The following is a 17789-nucleotide window of genomic DNA, read 5'->3' on the forward strand; positions in this document are numbered from 1 at the left end:
TTAAAATACTGCAGTTTTGCAGTTCCCCAGGAAAAGCTTATTTTAATCATAATACCATTATTTTCTTGCGCGCTCTGTCATCGCACGTAGGATCCATGTTTGGCAAACTCGCTATACCTTTCTTTTTTTTTTTCTTTTTTTTTTAAATCTTTTGAAATTTTCCTTCAAATTTCCCTTCATATATCATTGGTTTTGCATCTTTTCGTCATCCCTCGCGGTGGTCAATTTTTTCACATCAAGAGTGTGAAAAATTGACCATATCGCCGCTTACTGCTGGCAAGATGGCCATAGATTCAAATTTCTCAAAAATAAATTAATAAAATGACAATAGTCAACATCACCGATCTCAGTGATCGACTTAAATTCATTGCGAGCAGGAATTGTAAGAAAATTCGAATAGACCAATCAGATAGCTCCATTTCTCAAGCAGCAATCAGGACGTTATGGAAGACTTACACGTAGGCACTCAGCTTTATTCTGGTCACGACGTTTGACAGACGTATATTTTTTTCTTTCCGCTGAGCAACCGAAAGTTAAGATTTGGTAATAAATCCAAGTAGGGTCCTTGGTCAGAGTGATATTTCTTTATCCTCTGAAGACGGCACTCATAGCGTGTCGAAATGCATTAGGAGTTTTGAATTTGCCTTTTTCGGTGGTGATTTTTCTGAATATAAATTGATTGCTGCTGTTATCGAATTACCTACGTAGCCTGGGAGCAAGAAGACATTACGATTTTGAAAAAAAAAAAATTTTTTTTTTGGTAATGGTCATCAAAACCATATTGACATTTTCTGTCGGGATTTTTTTTTACTTCAGGCATTCAGAATTATAGTCATATAGTCTCTCATTATTTATTTTTCTAATAATATACCCACTATCAAGTGCCTATATACGGCACGAGGAACGCCTATACTTTTTTAGGTTTACGAAATATTCTTGGGCGTTGAACGATTTTTCATCGCACGTCACATATCTTCAGAAACATTTGAAAAAGAAAAGATGGAGAAAAAAAATCAGCCACACACACATAGAGGCCTTGAATTCGATTCGTTCGACCTTGACACCGCGACTAAACATATGATGAGGAGAGCGAAACCTAAATTATGAATAAATCCCAGAAATAATGGAATAATAAAAAAATGTGAAACACACTCATGGATATCCTGTGACCAAATCTTCCGGTAGGTTTTACGTTTCGCGTGTTCCTTACCTCATTCCTTCCCTTTTACATTTTTTTTCTTTATTTCGTCATGCTCGTGGGTTTTAGCGCTTGAATTGTCAAGGCCTGGTTATTTACGAATGGTTCGTGGTGGTTGAACGAAATTTTCATTATAGTATCGTGCAATGCGATGACGGCATACGAATCCCACTGATATACAAATAAGAGCTACGCCCGCGCACGCGCCGCGTCTGCGACATGACGTTTTTTTTATTTTCGTTCTTGATCGCCTTTAAGCTCTAAAGTGAGGTCGAGTCTTGATTTTTGCACGTGCGAAAAGGTAACTTGATATGAAACGTGTCGTTAGAGATGGATGTAACTATAAATAACCATCATGTGCAGGCCGGGAACTCCCAGTTTTTTGTCCCTTTGGTAAGATATTTTCTTTTAATTTCTCAAAAATATTTTTGACCATTCAACTATTTTTTAATGCATTTTGTCTTTTTTTTTCCTTGTTTTGGTGAATTTTATAATAGTTCAGTTTTATCAATGTTAATGTCTATTACAGTCGATTCAAGAAACGTGGGTTTGAGAAAAACTTCTGTCAAGGTGGATAGACCTCTGTAGGAGAATCTTTATATACAGGGTGGGCAAAAAAGTCCGTGAAAACTTTAAAAATTCATAAAAACCGGAAAAATAACCGAAATAAAAAACGGTTTGCGGGGTTAGCATCGCTAGGTCACGAGAATTTTTTTAAGACAGGAAAAAATTACTCAGAAAACATCCAACGGGGGATAACACATAATGTGTATAATGTATGATAATGTGTTATCCCCTGTGGTGGGGGTTATGTGGAACACATACTGCTGTAATAAACGATTTAGAGGCATTCTGTTCGTTATTTGAGTGTTTTTTCTTTGACTTTCGTACGTCAGCGCCAGCTATCGGCTGTTTTTGAGGGTTTTTTTCCTGTCTTAAAAAAATTCCCGTGACCTAGCGATGCTAACCGTGCAAACCGTTTTTTATTTCAGTTATTTTTCCGGTTTTTATGAATTTTCAAAGTTTCTACGGACTTTTTGCCCACCCTGTATATCCCCTCTCTATTCCTCAAAAAACCGACCATAGGAAGAATTGAACCTTTAATCCCGCGAGCTATCACCATTTACATTCACTCAAACAGAAAAACCGAAAAAGCAAAAATGAATTGATCCCTTTTTTATTTGAAGCCCCATGTTTTTACTGGATATTCTTTCTTATTTTGAATATTTGATCGTAGGAGGAGCTTCAGAATGAAAAAAGTCCGCCGTCTGAACGAGAACTTGGAATCGAAGTTCAACCTTACAAGATCGGCAAGAAAGAGGTTTGAGCAAAAATTTATTATTATAGCTATACTAGTTATACATATGCGAGTAATAATGAATAAGTCGTGGCATTTTGTTCATGTTTATGATTTAAAATCGAAATGAAAATTGATCTTCTTAATACTAGTATTTATCGTGTGTGTTTTCCATTGAATTTTGAAAATATACTAACACTCATTTTCATTTTTTCCCCCATGTTTAGTAGAAGAGAAAATAGTGTTCAATAATTGCATACAAATACTGTGAAAAGTAAAAATTTAAGTGCGCTCATCTTTTGAATTACGCAGGCATTACCAGAGTCCTGCCAAAAGGAAATTTGATGTGTCTCTTGACTTTTTAGAATATCTGTTTTTAATGCTATTTCTTTCTATATGGAGATGAAATGAGAAAGAGAGAGAAGATGTAAAATTAAAATGAATTGGAAGAAATTGAAAAAAAGGAAAACAATATGGATCAATGAGGAGGTCGTTCTCAAGGGGGAACCTTTCTTCAGGGGGGGGGAATTCCTTCTTTTTCAATTTCTTTTCAATTTCTTTCAATTTATTTTTATTTAACGTCTTCTCATTTCATCTCTAATTTTATAATTTCGAGTTATGTGTATAAAGCTGCTTTTTTTGGCGCTATACTCTGACTTCTGAAGTGTTTCAAATAAACCTAGTTTCTTTCAGTTGCTCTTTTATAATGCATGATATATATATATCATGATATAATTATATATATATATATATATATATATTCATTGCCGAATATATATATGTATTCATGAATTCAATGATATACATAAGTATATATTCAATGAATATATATATATTCATTTTCGGCATTGCATATTCGGCTCATTGACATTAGCCGAAAACGGGACATTTCCGTATTTTCCTGTAATTTTGGCCTTTCATAATTATCACCCCCTCCCCTCATTTTACGTCAAAAGTTTTACTGGAATTGAAAATGGAAACGTATTTAATTCTTTACAATGGTTTGTTGCTTCTGCAAGAGTCCCGGTATATAGAGAAAACTCGGGCAGCACTAAGTATTATAGATAAATATGACTATAAATATTTATTTCACAGTTTTGGCACTGTATTTCTCGAAAATGGATTATTTTAAAGCATTATTTGGCAATTTCGCAAACAATTAGCTGCATTTTTTGGCAAGAATTAGCGATATCCGGTACTTGCGATCCCAATTTTTCGTATTTTTTCTTGATCACATATGAATGGCCACACTAATCGTAATGAAATAACAACATTATACCCAGTATTTGATTGCATCAGATCAAAGTTTTGTCAAAAAGGATCTTGAAAACGTGAACATAGGTTTTAACGACAAAATTTCGCAGAATCTTCGATGTCGTTATAACCGAATTCAACTGTTTTATTTGTTCAAAGAACAGTGATAATTGTATTTTCTTTCACCTTCATTTGATATTGCATTCACTCCGAATCAACAAATTGAAATGATAAATTACCACTAAAACTCTAGAATAAAAAAAGTAACTTATTTAAATTACTTAACGCATAAAATTTTTAAATGGATTTAATTTATTGTTTTAAATTTACTTATAATTTATAATGTGATGTCTTTTGAAATCGGAATCAGAAAGAAACAAATTAGCATTCATCAGTGTTTTTTAATCCTCTTTCCAATGGATCATTGTAATGGTAATTTCTGAAATAGGACTTAATCCTAATTAATACGTGACTAACTTTTGTTTCACCATTTAGTACATTCTGGAAATGGTTTTATTCTCTTTAAATATGGAATCAACGTAATGATTTTTCGAATATAGATTTGAGTTAGTTATTAAGCGTGGAGTAGTTGTAGGACATTTTTATACGTAATTACTAATTAGTTGGGCTAGGATTTTTAGGACCGAATACCGACAGAATATGCTACATAAAAAATTAATTTATGCCCTAAAAAGCTAAAAATATGCCGTAAAAACCTAAAAACATGACTGACCGTATTTCTTCGAGAGAAAAATACGGGAAATTACAAGAAATAGCCAACCATTGTCAAAAATTATGCCAAAGATATACACAAACAAAATTGCCAATGGTTGCTAATATCACCGCGTGCGCGAGAGAGAGAAAAAATGCCAATAATTTGCCAAAAACTATGTCAAAGGTAAGCGAAATTGTCAATTATTGCTAAAATCTCCAATTGCGGGAAATAACGCTAGGGAAGAGAGAGCTTCGGAGGGGAGGGGGGGGATGAAATCCATCTTAATATTTATCTTGAAATATGCGAAATAATGAAAAAACACTGAAGGTGATTTTAAACTAATGAAAGAAACAATTCCCGAAACTGATCAAAATTTTATATTTGATGAATTCAAAATATTTGAAGAAAAAAAATTCCATTGCCAATGAAAATTCAGAACTAATGAAAGAAATAATTCCAGAATTGATAAAAATTCAGAATCTACGGAAGGAAAAAAAAATCCAGAATTGATGAAAACACAGAATTAATGGGGGTGATAATTCCAGAATGGATGAAAATATAGAATTCACGGTAAAAAAAAAAATTCCGGAAATGATGAAAATTCAAAATCAGTGCCAGAAATAATTTTAGAATTGATGAATATTCAGAATTAATGCAAGAAACTATTTCAAAAATTTCAAAATTAATGCAAGAAATTATTTCAGAATGTGCGAAAGCCTCCAAGTAATTTACCGTGAGTGCGTGGTCTCACAATGCGCGTGGCCCGGTTCGACCGCACCTGTCTCACACACACACACACACACCCTAGAGGCGGCCCTGCGCAACATAAGGTAACAGGGAAAATGCATTATTATACGTTTACCATAAATTACATTGAAATAGAAACAAAGAATATTAAACAGTTTCGTATTTGGGGAACGGATATTAGCATGATCATAGAGGAAACCACAACTCACGTCATATTAAAGCCCTTCCCCGTGTTTTATGAATTCCTTTAGGCTCGAAATAGCAAAGAAAAACAAATGCCTGCCCCGCGACATCATTGCCATCCAGTCAAAAATAGCGGTGATCAACGGAATTATAAAGAATAAAAAGAACGTCCAGATTCTCACGTTACTTTATGGCCGGACTATAAAGAATGACGTTATCTGTAGTCATTTATTCTTTTATTTATTACTCAGCTGCGGTTTCTATCTCGTATTTGGCCTCGGGGTACACGAGTATGTATTTGACAGGCATTCTTTCATACATACACTTACTCCCTCTTTCGCAACTCTTTTCTTATTCAAGCTATCGTCGTTGAAATTTTCACTCAAATGAACAATCGAACCCAGAAAAGACAATGTTAACAATCAGTAGGCAGCAAAAAAAGAAAAAAAAACTCGTACACACATCATTACGAGACTCAACACAAAAAGTAGCGTTTCCTGTATCGCGTCCTTGATTGAGACTCAAAAGAAAAACAACCTTGCAATCTCCAACGATTAAAACAAAAACAAAAAAACTTCGTAAATGGACGTTGGTTATCCATTGAATCACAATTCACTCGTTTTTATCCAACTGAATTTAACGTATCCGAGTACGATAGTTTGAAGTTTCGTGATTTTTTTACTCTTCTAGAAAAGAAGAAAACAGACAATTTCTTCCATCAAGAAATTGTCTGAACTTATCTTTAAGATAGCCCTGTTCCAAGTGTCCAGACCAGAAGACATCTGCATCGATTAATTAAAGTCCCGTTTGTGGTGTCGAGCGAAATTCTTTTCAGATAGAGGAATGAATACAGAGTGCCCCATAAAATTCATAAAAATTAAAGAAATTGGTGTCTTTGAATGCGGTTTGCGAAAAAGTTATTCTCATGAAGGGGGATTTTTTTTTTTTTGGTTGAAAAAAAAAATGTTTCCAATTTCTGTCGATAAAGGGCGCTACACGAAAGTAAATCACAGAATTCTGGACCTGAACCTTTCTTCAATCTCTTCTGTGTCCGAAGCGTTTGTAAAGCTTCAGCCGGCAATTCGTGGCCGAGGTAAAACAACTTCACCAATAGATGGTGTTTATCCACCAATATCATAACCACTATGAAAACCCTATAAGCCTGTACGCGCCGATAAAAGGAAAATTCAGAAATGAGCTGTTAATCGCGCACCCGGCATTTTATACGACTCTGATTTGCATATTTCAAGGGATTTGTTCTCGTGCAGCACCTTCTGTCAACAAAAGTTTGAACGAGTTTTTTTTGTTTTTTTTTCTGTACCAAACAAACTTTCCCCTTCGTGCGAATAACGTTTTCGCAAAAAACGCATTCAAATACACCAATTCCTTCAATTTTTACGAATTTTTAAACTATTTACGAACTTATGGGACACCTTGCATGTGAAATATACTGCTTCAAGCAGTTGTTAATTCTGGGACTATTGGGAATATTCTGGAATATTCTGGGAATATTACCACATTGGTAGTTACTGCGCATAATGTAAGCTTTTTGCATAGCACTGAGCAAATGTCTTACTGGCGGGTCATTTGAGTTAACTCGTGTAGACTATAATTGGACATTTGTTTTTTATAGTTATTGTTTAGAAAGAAGAAATTTAAGTAATTGAAGAAAAGGGTATTAGAGCTAACCCAACCCACACGGGTAAAAGGCTTACATCCCGGAAGGTACAGAGCCTGCGTCGCGTCTGGTTTGACGGGTATTAGAGCTAGTTATAGATAAAAGGCGGAATCAGTATATATATAAGGACTAGAAAAGGTGTAACTCACGAGAAAATATTATAGTATTACACCAAGTTACCGAGCTACATATAATCAGTGCATCCGTTTCCGGGAAATATTTGATTGAGATAGATTCGACAAACACCGGGATGTGTGTGTACATCGTGTGTGTGAAAATCATCACGTAATCAAAGATGAAAATCAAAGTGATGACTGGCTAATAAACTACCGCATGTCAAATTAAATAAATACTTCGAAAAAAAAGACGTTATGCATTTGAATGTGGGAAGTGAAAATATCGAAGAGAGATATTTTCAAGTGGAGGGGGAAAAACTTCAAATATTTTCCGATGGAAAAGTGGTGCACTTGCATGATGTCACATTTCTCCTATTGATCAACATTTAGAACATTTCTGTAGTAGTATACTTGTTTGATTTCGAAACTCTTACATCATGGACTTATATATCCACACATGATATACGCATGTGTACATAACATTTTCTGACACATGCACCAATTAAATTCCCCCAGAAGAATGTTTGAGAGGTGCATGTATGGTGCAGAGAGAGAGAGCGTAGTAGTAGTGTTGATATTCTGGTGAATGTTTCCTTGAATGTAAATAAATGAATTTAAATAAATGAATAATAGAATGTAAAAAAAATGAAATGTGTGTGGACGAGGTGCATGTGTGGTTTAGTAGTAGTCGCCAAAAAAGCCAGTTTATTTAACGGAACTGATCGAATTGTGTTCAGAAGAGAGGTTTTTTTTTATTCTGAAAATTAATCTTTAAGTACTGTACATGGTTTTTTTTCGAGCTGATTATTTTTTCCTTAGTTACTGACACGTAAAAAACTGTGTGAAAACTAAAACAAAATCATGGATTTAAGGGTTAAATCATTAGCGTTATACCATGAATCACATGAGTTTAAAAGAATTTCTTTCAATCAAAATTCTATATTTCATTTCCCCATGAATTCGCTTTTTTGACTACAATATGACTGCAATAAAGAATCAACTATAAAAATTGAGTGTAATAATGAAAATGGATTGTACCTCTCTGATCGGAAAAAAAAAATGCCATATTTAACCCCTCAGTGCATTATTTTCTTTTTCGAGCTGGTAACTTTTTTTTTCACAATTACTAACACGTATAATAAAAAACCGGAAAAACCACTTAAAAAACCATTTTAAATTGTACTGCTTATACAGGGCCTCAAAGAGCACGTAAAAACCTCAAAAACCTCATATAAAAAAATGTGCATTGATGTAATATTACTTTCCAAATATATAACTATCTTTGTGATTCAGAACTATAGCAACGGAAAAAACATTGAATTGCGAACTTCAAGGTAAAACAAAAGAGGGAGAGAGAGAGATGCAAACAAAACATTTTAACAAATTAGCGAAATCACAGCCAGACACAGTCTGCAAAAAAATTCAAAATATAAAACGGAAAGAATGTTACCTCACCTTATGTGTAAATGTGATTCTGAATTTTCATCTTCAAACTACCTGCAGTAATAAACGTTTAAAGGACTCTTTGCACAAATGCAAAAAAAGCTATGCATTTAAGGGTTAATGGAATTTATTTATTTTTTTTTTTTAGTGGGAAGAGCTATACATAGCAGTGCTGTACACTATAAAGCACAAGCTCGGAGCTAATAGCAGCGGTTACTCAGTTTACGCGGAAGATCTGTATGAATATGCGCAAGAAGCTTTTTGCATGTCCCTGGCGGACCACAAGAGGTTCTTGGCCATCGCTCAAGACGAGAAGGTCAGTAAATGAAACTTGTCTCGCATCATATCATACCATTGACTAAGTTTAGTTGGGAAAATTTACATCATGAGAGTCAATGATTTTGTTTTGTTTTTTCTTAGCCACCAATACTAGTGCTAAACGTCGTCGTCGTAGAAGCACAAGGTTTGGAAGCAAAAGATCCTAATGGTAATTACATTCGTTACATCAGCTGTCGACATTATGAATGCTGTTTTTTTTCTTATCAATATTCGTACGATATTATACCGAGTTTTAATATCGTGGCTATTATGTTTGTTTGGTTTTTCTTTTTCTACATTCTACAGAATATAATGAAATTCAATCCCTTATTTGAAAGTGTAAAAGCTTCATTTCTATGGGACAGTGTTTCCCAATATGGGCGATATTATCCCTGGGGGGGGGGAGGTGATGGAAGACAATATATTATTTTATGGATTGGATGTGAAAAGAAAGAGGGCAATGAGGGAAAAAATGCTGAAAAGAAGGATGAGATAGGCAATAAATATTCTATTATACGTCTATGGATAAGACCGAGTAGACTCCTGGTACAGAGTATGCCGTTCGGTTTCGGGAACCATACTGGTAGAAAAATGTAGACATGTTTTTTTTTATAAGGTCTGCAGTGAAGGGTTCTTAGAGCACTTGCTGGTATGTAGGTTTTGAGGTATTAAAAGTGACCCTTGATTCTTTGAATTTTATAAGCGTAAATGTTTGGGGATATATTATTCAGATGTTTGCGGCAGTATCAGTTGGTTAGAAACAATTCCAGGTTGTCGTGTCGCAAAGAATTTCTTCAAACAGGGTTGTCTCTTGTTATCACGTAACAGTCCTCCTTCTATTGTAAATTCTACCACAATAGACACGTTGCAAAAGAAATAATTTAATATTCATTTCAGAAAAAATCATGAAGCCATTCATTCTCAAGACCGAATCATAAATTTATACGTGGTGTTTTTCTTGTTTTTTTTTTTCCATGTACTCAAATTTTTTAGTTTATTTACTATATTTCTTGAATTAGGGAAACGATGAAAAACGCATAAGAAAAGGTAGATATAAAACACATCGTATATATATTTGCTTATGGAAACTTTTCCCCTTCTTATTTCAGGCACTTTTCCTACTGTAACTTTTGCTTTTAAATTTGGGTATCAAACTTAATTCAATTGACTTTTCCTCTCTCGAATACATTAAAGTGAACTTCGATTGGGAAAATCAAAGATTTTGTCGTAACGAAACAGTCACTTAAGTAGTACTCACTACCTGGTGTACATCTGAAGGATTTCTGAAAACACGGCTAATTTTTTGTGACAAGATCTTCTTGCACAATTTGTGCAAAGATCTCATTCGATCGTCAGTACTTGAATTTCAGCACATAAGTTGATGAAGATGCAATAAGATGAAGCGGAGCAATCCTGTTCGGAACTGATCCTCTTTTGCAGATAGTTTCATCATTAAATTCAGAGACGAATCCATTCAAAATAAAAAATATTAAAGAAGATATTTTATGTTTCAACTTACCGATAGGAAGACAAAATTTCTCATTCGAATGGGTACACGATTTAGTTAATGGATGTCTTCATCAATCCTTCTTCGAAAGATCTGGGTTTTTGCGTAGGCAGGACAAAGAACTGTTCCCTCAATAATTTATCTGTGTGTTTATAGTAAAAGCGTTATAGTTATCTTGACCAATGTTCAAAGTCTGGCCAGGTGTGGAGAAGTGTCCAGCCACTTCGTTTCACCCATATTTCTGATATGGTTCGTAACATGTAAATAGAGTATGAATATCATTAATAAGACCAATATGTCACGACGAGCATTTCGAGGACTGGCCAATGGTGATACAGCTTTCCTTGACACCGCCGTCTTCGTAAGAACGCGTACACAAAGTGATATTCAAGTGCTTTTCAGATTAATTCTTGGCTTAAACACCAGAGTTCAACCGTTAATACACATTCAGGAATGACACATAACGCGCTACGGAATTCAACAGAACTGCGTATCGCTTTACGGGATCCGGGGTATGAATCTCTTTCCATTACCTAAGCTTTTGATACGTCTTTATCTCTTCTTTATATTGACGTAAATTTGTAGACTTGGTTTTATAGATGTTTTAAAACACGTGCTCCGACTTTTACTACACAAGTATATGAGACTAAGTTATAAGTCGCTACATGACTGAAGTGTTTTTTTCCCTTGATTGCTTTGAAAAGGCTTCAGCGATCCGTACTGTATGTTGGGCATACAACCAGAAAACTTGCTGGAGAGAAGGAACAGTTCGGATGAAGAGACGATCGTGGCGATGACCAGGAGCAGCAGTTCTCGTAGGCAAGGTGGACTGAAGAAGCTCGGCGCGTCACTCAAAAGGAAAGACAGACTCAGGAGCAATAGCATCATCATAGACACGCTCCCGGCCAAATTCATCCGCACGACATCCGTCAAACCTCAGACTCTCAATCCGAGGTGGAATGAAAAGTTCCGATTGTGAGTACAAACCTGCACAATGCCGTTTTTTATATGTGGAAAAAAAAAAAAAATATATATATATATACACAACAGAGTTTCCACAAACGAATGACACGATTTTAAACATTTATGTTTTAAAAACTATTGCATATAATATCACCTATAATATCAATAGATGGCAGAACTTCCATAGAACGCAGTGACTGAAATTTCCAGAACCACACTTCTGTTTTTTTTTGTTTTTTTTCAGTTAGAATTTTTTAAATGCACACCGCACAGAAGTAGCGGAAACAACCCTTTGCATATTCCAATAAACAAAAACAAAAAAATTCTCACGCTGTCACCACATTTTTAATTTCAGACACTCGTTCTACGGAAATGCTGCCATCTATTGAGTGGTGTTGAAAAACTTTGAATGTTTTTCTTTATTTCTATGCATCGCAGATTATATTATGTGTAATAGTTTAAGAAAATATAAATTTTTAAAATAATGGCGTTCTTACCGGCAGACCCTGCATATTAATTGTTCTTCTAGTGAGTTTAAACCTCCTGTGCACAAATGCATTTTGCTTTTTTGTGGCTGTCTTTTCCTTTTATCCGCCACTTCTATCCAATCCGCAGTTTTCCTCCTATTTTTCAATTAATTTCCATGTTTACTGTATTTTCAGAAGACATCTTGAACTTTAAGTACACTCAATACGAGAAATATATGGAAAATACGGATCCATTTTATATAAACATATACAAAACAACTAATATACCTGAAGGTGATTTGGCGATGTCAAGTTTTAGTAATACGGTGACGCCGCCTGTTAGAATCACAGATAAAGTTACCAGTTAGGCCACTTAAGCCGGGTTTTCCTAGGAGTAAAACTTTTGCGCTGTATGCAGCGTGAAAACTCTCAGTGGTTAAAAACCGGAAATTCAGGTTTTTTTTACCAATTTTTACGCTGCGCGCGCTGTAGAAAAACCTGCTCCTAGGAAAACCCGGCTTTACTTAACTTTTGCGCTAACCGATTGGTAGAGGGGACTTCCGCATATTTGAAAAAATTCCCCGACCGAGCGTCTAGCGCATCAATCCCTTGGTGAGATCTTTCTTTGTCTGCGTCCTGCGCCCGCGTTTATGGTGTTATAAGTACCATTCTAACGCCATTTTTTTTTTGATACGCTGATAATTTTGTAATGCATAAAAGTGGGTGCCGCTATTCGAATTTTTCGAAATTTTTTTTGGTTGTGGCGTAACCACAAGAGCTACGGTTTCGTATGTTTTCCAACCGTATTTCGAGCACACATACTCGGAAACACCTACATCTCGAGTTTCATCCAAATTCGTTGATTTTTGTGGCGGCTAGGAACTCGTATATCGACAAAGTTATTTTATGACCACCCTGTAAATACCTTTAATATTATTTCTCCAATTGGTAATTTTCTTTCGCCAGATAGAAATCAATAGGGAAAAAAAAAAAAAGAATAAACTTTTTCTTTTATATTTCTTGAATTCAGGAAAAGAAACGAATCACGTATTTTAGTATTTATTCTTTCTTCTTACTTGGGTTGTGTGTGTGAGTGATTAAAAAGATTCCCAAAGAATTTCTCATGTAACGCAATTCCCTAATGTATGAGGCTTTTCAATAGTCTGTCTCTTTTTTCTTTGAAAATCAACGCAACTTCAGTTTAAGTTATTCATTCTTCTCCACTAACTCGAAATTCTAAATGAAATAAAATATCTATTGATTTCCTTCCAAAAACCCGCAGCCATTTTATTTTAATTTTCCTTTTCCATTACCTGTCTTTTCTTTCGATTTTTTTAACCTGTCATTCTCTGAACGAGAATTTTAGACATTCAAATATGCAAATTCTTATTTATTTCAATATCGTATGGGATTTCACAATAACATTCACGATGTTCTATGTTCCTCGCATATTTTATTTATTATGACGTCATATAGAATGTCGTATTGAATTTCGCAATCCGCAATAATTTTTTTTTTTGTCGTAAATTCTACTCATTCCATTTTTTCGTTTAATGTAAGAAATGCATATGACGTGGAGTTACCATTGAGATATCGTCAGACTGTTTCGAAAATCCGCAAAAAATAAATCTGTTTGAAATCTTGAGGAAAAAAAACTATATTGATTTATTTTGAATATCGACTGAACTTTTTTAAAATATTTATTATTCAAGTCCTTTTTTTTAAACTTCCAATTAATATCCAAGGAGTTTTTAAATGAATAATGTTTATAGTAACTTCTTATAGGAAGAATAAGATTGCATTTGAATGTTGGGGGGGGGGGTGTTGCTTGTTTAATTGGATTTATCCGTAATTGCTGTTCACCATGACTTTTTAATTGTGGTGAGCTTTGAATTTTCTGATTAAACGGATGTCAAAAGTGGTGTCCCTCAAGGGAGTGGATCCTCCTGGGATCCATAATTCTTTTTATTGGTAATTTCAATCAAGGTATCGATGGGATTTCAAAGATGACAAGAATTAAATTGGTGCAGTTGGAAATCAGTGATAGAGTGTTGTCTCAGACCACTTGAAATGCGATTAGAAGCAGCATCGGCATATGAATCGAGCATGGCTCTTGAAGATGGGCGCGTTTCTCTTTTTAACTTTTCATTAAATATTTGGTGCAAAAAGATGACTAAAAACGGGTCAGTTTTGATACTCTTCCTACTTTCCCGAACCGTGTTTCTCACAAAGTGGGTGATGCTACGTGCACCTCACACACATCCGCATGTCTTTGAATAATCAAAGACAGAAGTTATCTTTTAGAAGCTTTACGAGTAGGCTGACGTCAAGTTCACTCTCTCGATTTCAGTTTGGTCCTCTTCTTTGATAACTAAAGTATCTTGGACGTTCATCGTATAATTTAAGCACCAAGGGCCGCTGCTGATTGAGCTCCTTGAAAACAGGGCCACATCAATCATTCGAACGCATTGTAATACATCTACATATGTTTACTCACTTTTCACATGACCGTGGGATAATAAATAAATACGCCTGATTTTTGTTTTCCTTCATTTTCCTCCCATGCTAAATCCAGTTGGTTGTGATCACATTGCCGCAGCCTTCCGCAATACAAGACCTAGATACAACGCAACGCGTGTCTCTTCGCTGTGCCGACCGTCGGTGGGTCGTCCCAAGTTCAACGTGAGTCTGGTGAGCGTTGCTTCGCTCACAATGAAATATTTCGAAGCATTCGTACTTATTGATGGGGAAATTTCAGCAAACCACTCAAGCGCAATGCATAGCACGCGGATGTTGGCTCACTTTAAAACATTACTGCATCGTGCCATAGCGAACAAACGTTATGGAATGTTGACTGTGGGTGATTTTTGCTCGGTAAATGTCTACTTAAATGCGTCGTAATGGAAATCAATCTGTACTGAAACCTTCACTTTACAGTCCGAACCTATAATCTTCTGACTTATTATTCGAGTCTTTAAAAGCATATAAATGAAAATGCAATAGAGCCCATACGCTTATTTAAGGAACACATTGTGAGTTTATTTAATTGCCTTCACACAGCGCAAGACCAGCTAAAGAAAGACAATGCGATTCCTACCTTCAAACCCAAGGCAGTTAATTCTAATTGGTGCACGTATTTTATCGTAAGGGACTCCCATCACCTTTTATAATTTGATCAACCCTCTTTACGAAGAATCTTCATCCAGTCATCAACCAAGTGCAAAACATTGACAAAAGAAAAAAAAAATCCATTCTTCCAGTGATGGTGAAGTGATGTGTGTATATCTTCACGTGCCAGCTAGTACGTCTCACAAATATGTAAATATGCGTCAAAAATGTGCAGGAAACTGGAACCGACGCTTCATTCATTCTTTTTTTTTTTTATTAGTTGTTAATAATCCTAAAGCGTTTTCCAGCGTTAACTAACTGGCGAGAAAACATTAATTCGGTTCGGTCGAGTAACGGAAATTTATGATGGCCGCCTCGTTCGTTGTAATTGGGAGATTATTAATGGTTTGTTCGAGCGTTAAATAACCATAATAAAGATGACTACCTCTCTTCTTTTTATTCATCTTTTCTGACGTGATAAGCGGAAAAACCAATTGACTTGCTTAATACCATCTCTCCTATCTTTTGACAGGGATATTGAAGATATTCACACAGATATTTTGCATCTTGATATCTGGTGAGTAAATCTTTCTTCTTCTTTTTTATTCTTCTTTTAACGAGTGTTTCATTTTTATGAACTCGGAAAATGATTGGTGGAAAATTTCGTGGAAATTTACTTACGATATCACGCTAATTTTCTCTAATTATTCACTTATTTATCCTCATAATTATTGAAAATGTTTCTCTTACGCGGCTGCGAAATTTTACAAAATAGAATTTTGCTGAGCAGAAAAAATACCGAAAAGATATAATAATGTTAAAATAATCCAACTGTACTCAGGGAGTCGCGTAAAGACTTATAAACTTTGCAGGTTATGAGTGTGTTCATAGAAATTGTTCTAAGAATCACACTTTTACGACGCGATGTTGGTAATTCGAGGAAAATTCATGGCAGCTTCAAATTTGAAATTATGTTTGCAAGCAAACATACAGGTTGAAATGTTAAAAAGAATTTTAATGAAATAATTAAAACCTTTTAACTACGAAGTGGATTTAGTTGCCCATCTTCATGCTGCAATTTAACCATTTTTGTGGTCATCGTGGATCGTATTCAGTAACATATTCTATTGCCCACACAAGCAGGACCTGATTGCGTTGTAAGTAATTCATGTAATCCATGCTTCCAATACAGGTTCTTTCCTTGAAAATCATCAATTTTTTTCATGAATCATCACACATTTTCTTAAAAACCCACATACATTTTCTCAAAAAATCGCACATTCTTTTAAAATATCATCATGTATTTTATCATACATTTTTTTAAAGAATCATCATTCATATTTACTTAAGAATATTCATGCATTAAAAATATTTATACATTTTCTTTAAAATATTCATAATTCGGGGCTTCCACTTGTCCTGTATTTCCTACTTTTTGGTGAAATGTCCTACTTTTATCCTACTTTCTAGGTTTTGTCCTTTTCTTGCTTTTCTTACATTTTTTACCAAATCCTATCCATAAAATTCGTGTAATTGATTTTAATTGAGGAGGGAATCATTGATATAACGCCAAATATTACAAATGTTGTAGATTGCAATTAATGATTCTGCCAAAGCAGAAATTATATTGTTTTTAAGGTTATTTGGAAGGTGTATGCGGACCATTCAGTTTATTAATTTTTTCGTTTGCTTAGTTTTAGGGTTCAACAAGTAGAGCAGTCATTAAAAACTTCTGTGCGGATGGAAAAAATAATTTTGTATTTACTACTTCATGGTCTTGAACTAACATTCATCATTCAAAATTATACTGCACATTTTGCGTATAGGTGGAACGACAGTTTGCATTACAAAGCAGATGGATAAATAGGTCTATTCTAGGTTTTGTGAATCTGATGCTATGCAATAGAATTCAATTGCCTTCTATATTTTTAGGGCATGCAGAGGCATTTATACAATGCTCAGCAAAGAGCTAGAAATGAAAGTGTTTCATTTGCCAAAAACGATTACAATGGCAATGAACAGTAAAATGTAAAGAGATCCCCCCCCCCTAAAAACAGTATGGATAGCAAAGTAAAATCATCCGGTTCACCTTGACTCATCTATATCGGACCTTGTAATCTACACATTTTGCGCTGTGCTTTTGAAAGTGGTCTCGAAAGAATGTCATTCTTAAAAAACTTACATGTCTTCATAATTTGCTGTGGGCATTGTAAAAGAGAGTTGACAGATTGGAGTGTGGAAAATTTCAAAAAAGAATGTGATTTCTCTGTGAGAGAGACAGAAAAGAATTATCTGTGGTTGCTAGTACACTGTTTTGGCCAAAAATTGTCATTGTTCCAAGTAAATATTTCTTGTAAACATTGTTCCAAGTCATTTCTGCCATTTTGCTTTCGCTCGAATCAGTCTTATAGAATACTGAAATAGCGCTATAAAGTTTTTGTTTTTTTAATTTCTTAAAACAAAAAATAAAATTTTTAGGGATTTTCTTTTTATTATGATATGATTATGTTGTCTAATGGAGTATACGCCCCTCCCCCCCACATTCTACTTCTTAGTCCTACTTTTTTTTTCGAGTGGGATCCCTGTACATTTTCTTCAAATGTTATCAATCATTTTCTTCAAATGTTATCAATCATTTTCTTCAAATATGTGGTTGGATACTTTCATATTCAAACTTCTTTTTTCAGTGTCTTTTCTGCTCAGCTAAATTCAAAACTTTGAACATAAAACTAAAACCTAGTACAGGTATATCAATTAAATTCTGGAAAATTACATCTTCACATTTGACCTGTCTA

General features: G+C 34.7%; 1 protein-coding gene across 1 annotated transcript in view; it reads left to right on the top strand.

Moving 5' to 3' along the window:
• Positions 1 to 17789, top strand: part of LOC149083122 (BAI1-associated protein 3-like) — a 251584-nt gene that overhangs the window by 181445 nt on the left and 52350 nt on the right. Inside the window, exons 4-8 of the mRNA XM_089236788.1 lie at positions 2436 to 2519; positions 8780 to 8947; positions 9052 to 9118; positions 11161 to 11431; positions 15527 to 15571. Coding sequence (XP_089092914.1) covers positions 2436 to 2519; positions 8780 to 8947; positions 9052 to 9118; positions 11161 to 11431; positions 15527 to 15571 — 635 coding nt within the window. The remainder of the gene's footprint in view (positions 1 to 2435; positions 2520 to 8779; positions 8948 to 9051; positions 9119 to 11160; positions 11432 to 15526; positions 15572 to 17789) is intronic.

The sequence above is a fragment of the Pholcus phalangioides genome, unplaced genomic scaffold (genome assembly GCF_987345545.1).
Source record: "Pholcus phalangioides strain wild (caught in Gottingen) unplaced genomic scaffold, Ppha-v1.0 ptg000009l_1, whole genome shotgun sequence".
Taxonomy (NCBI): Eukaryota; Metazoa; Arthropoda; class Arachnida; order Araneae; family Pholcidae; genus Pholcus; species Pholcus phalangioides.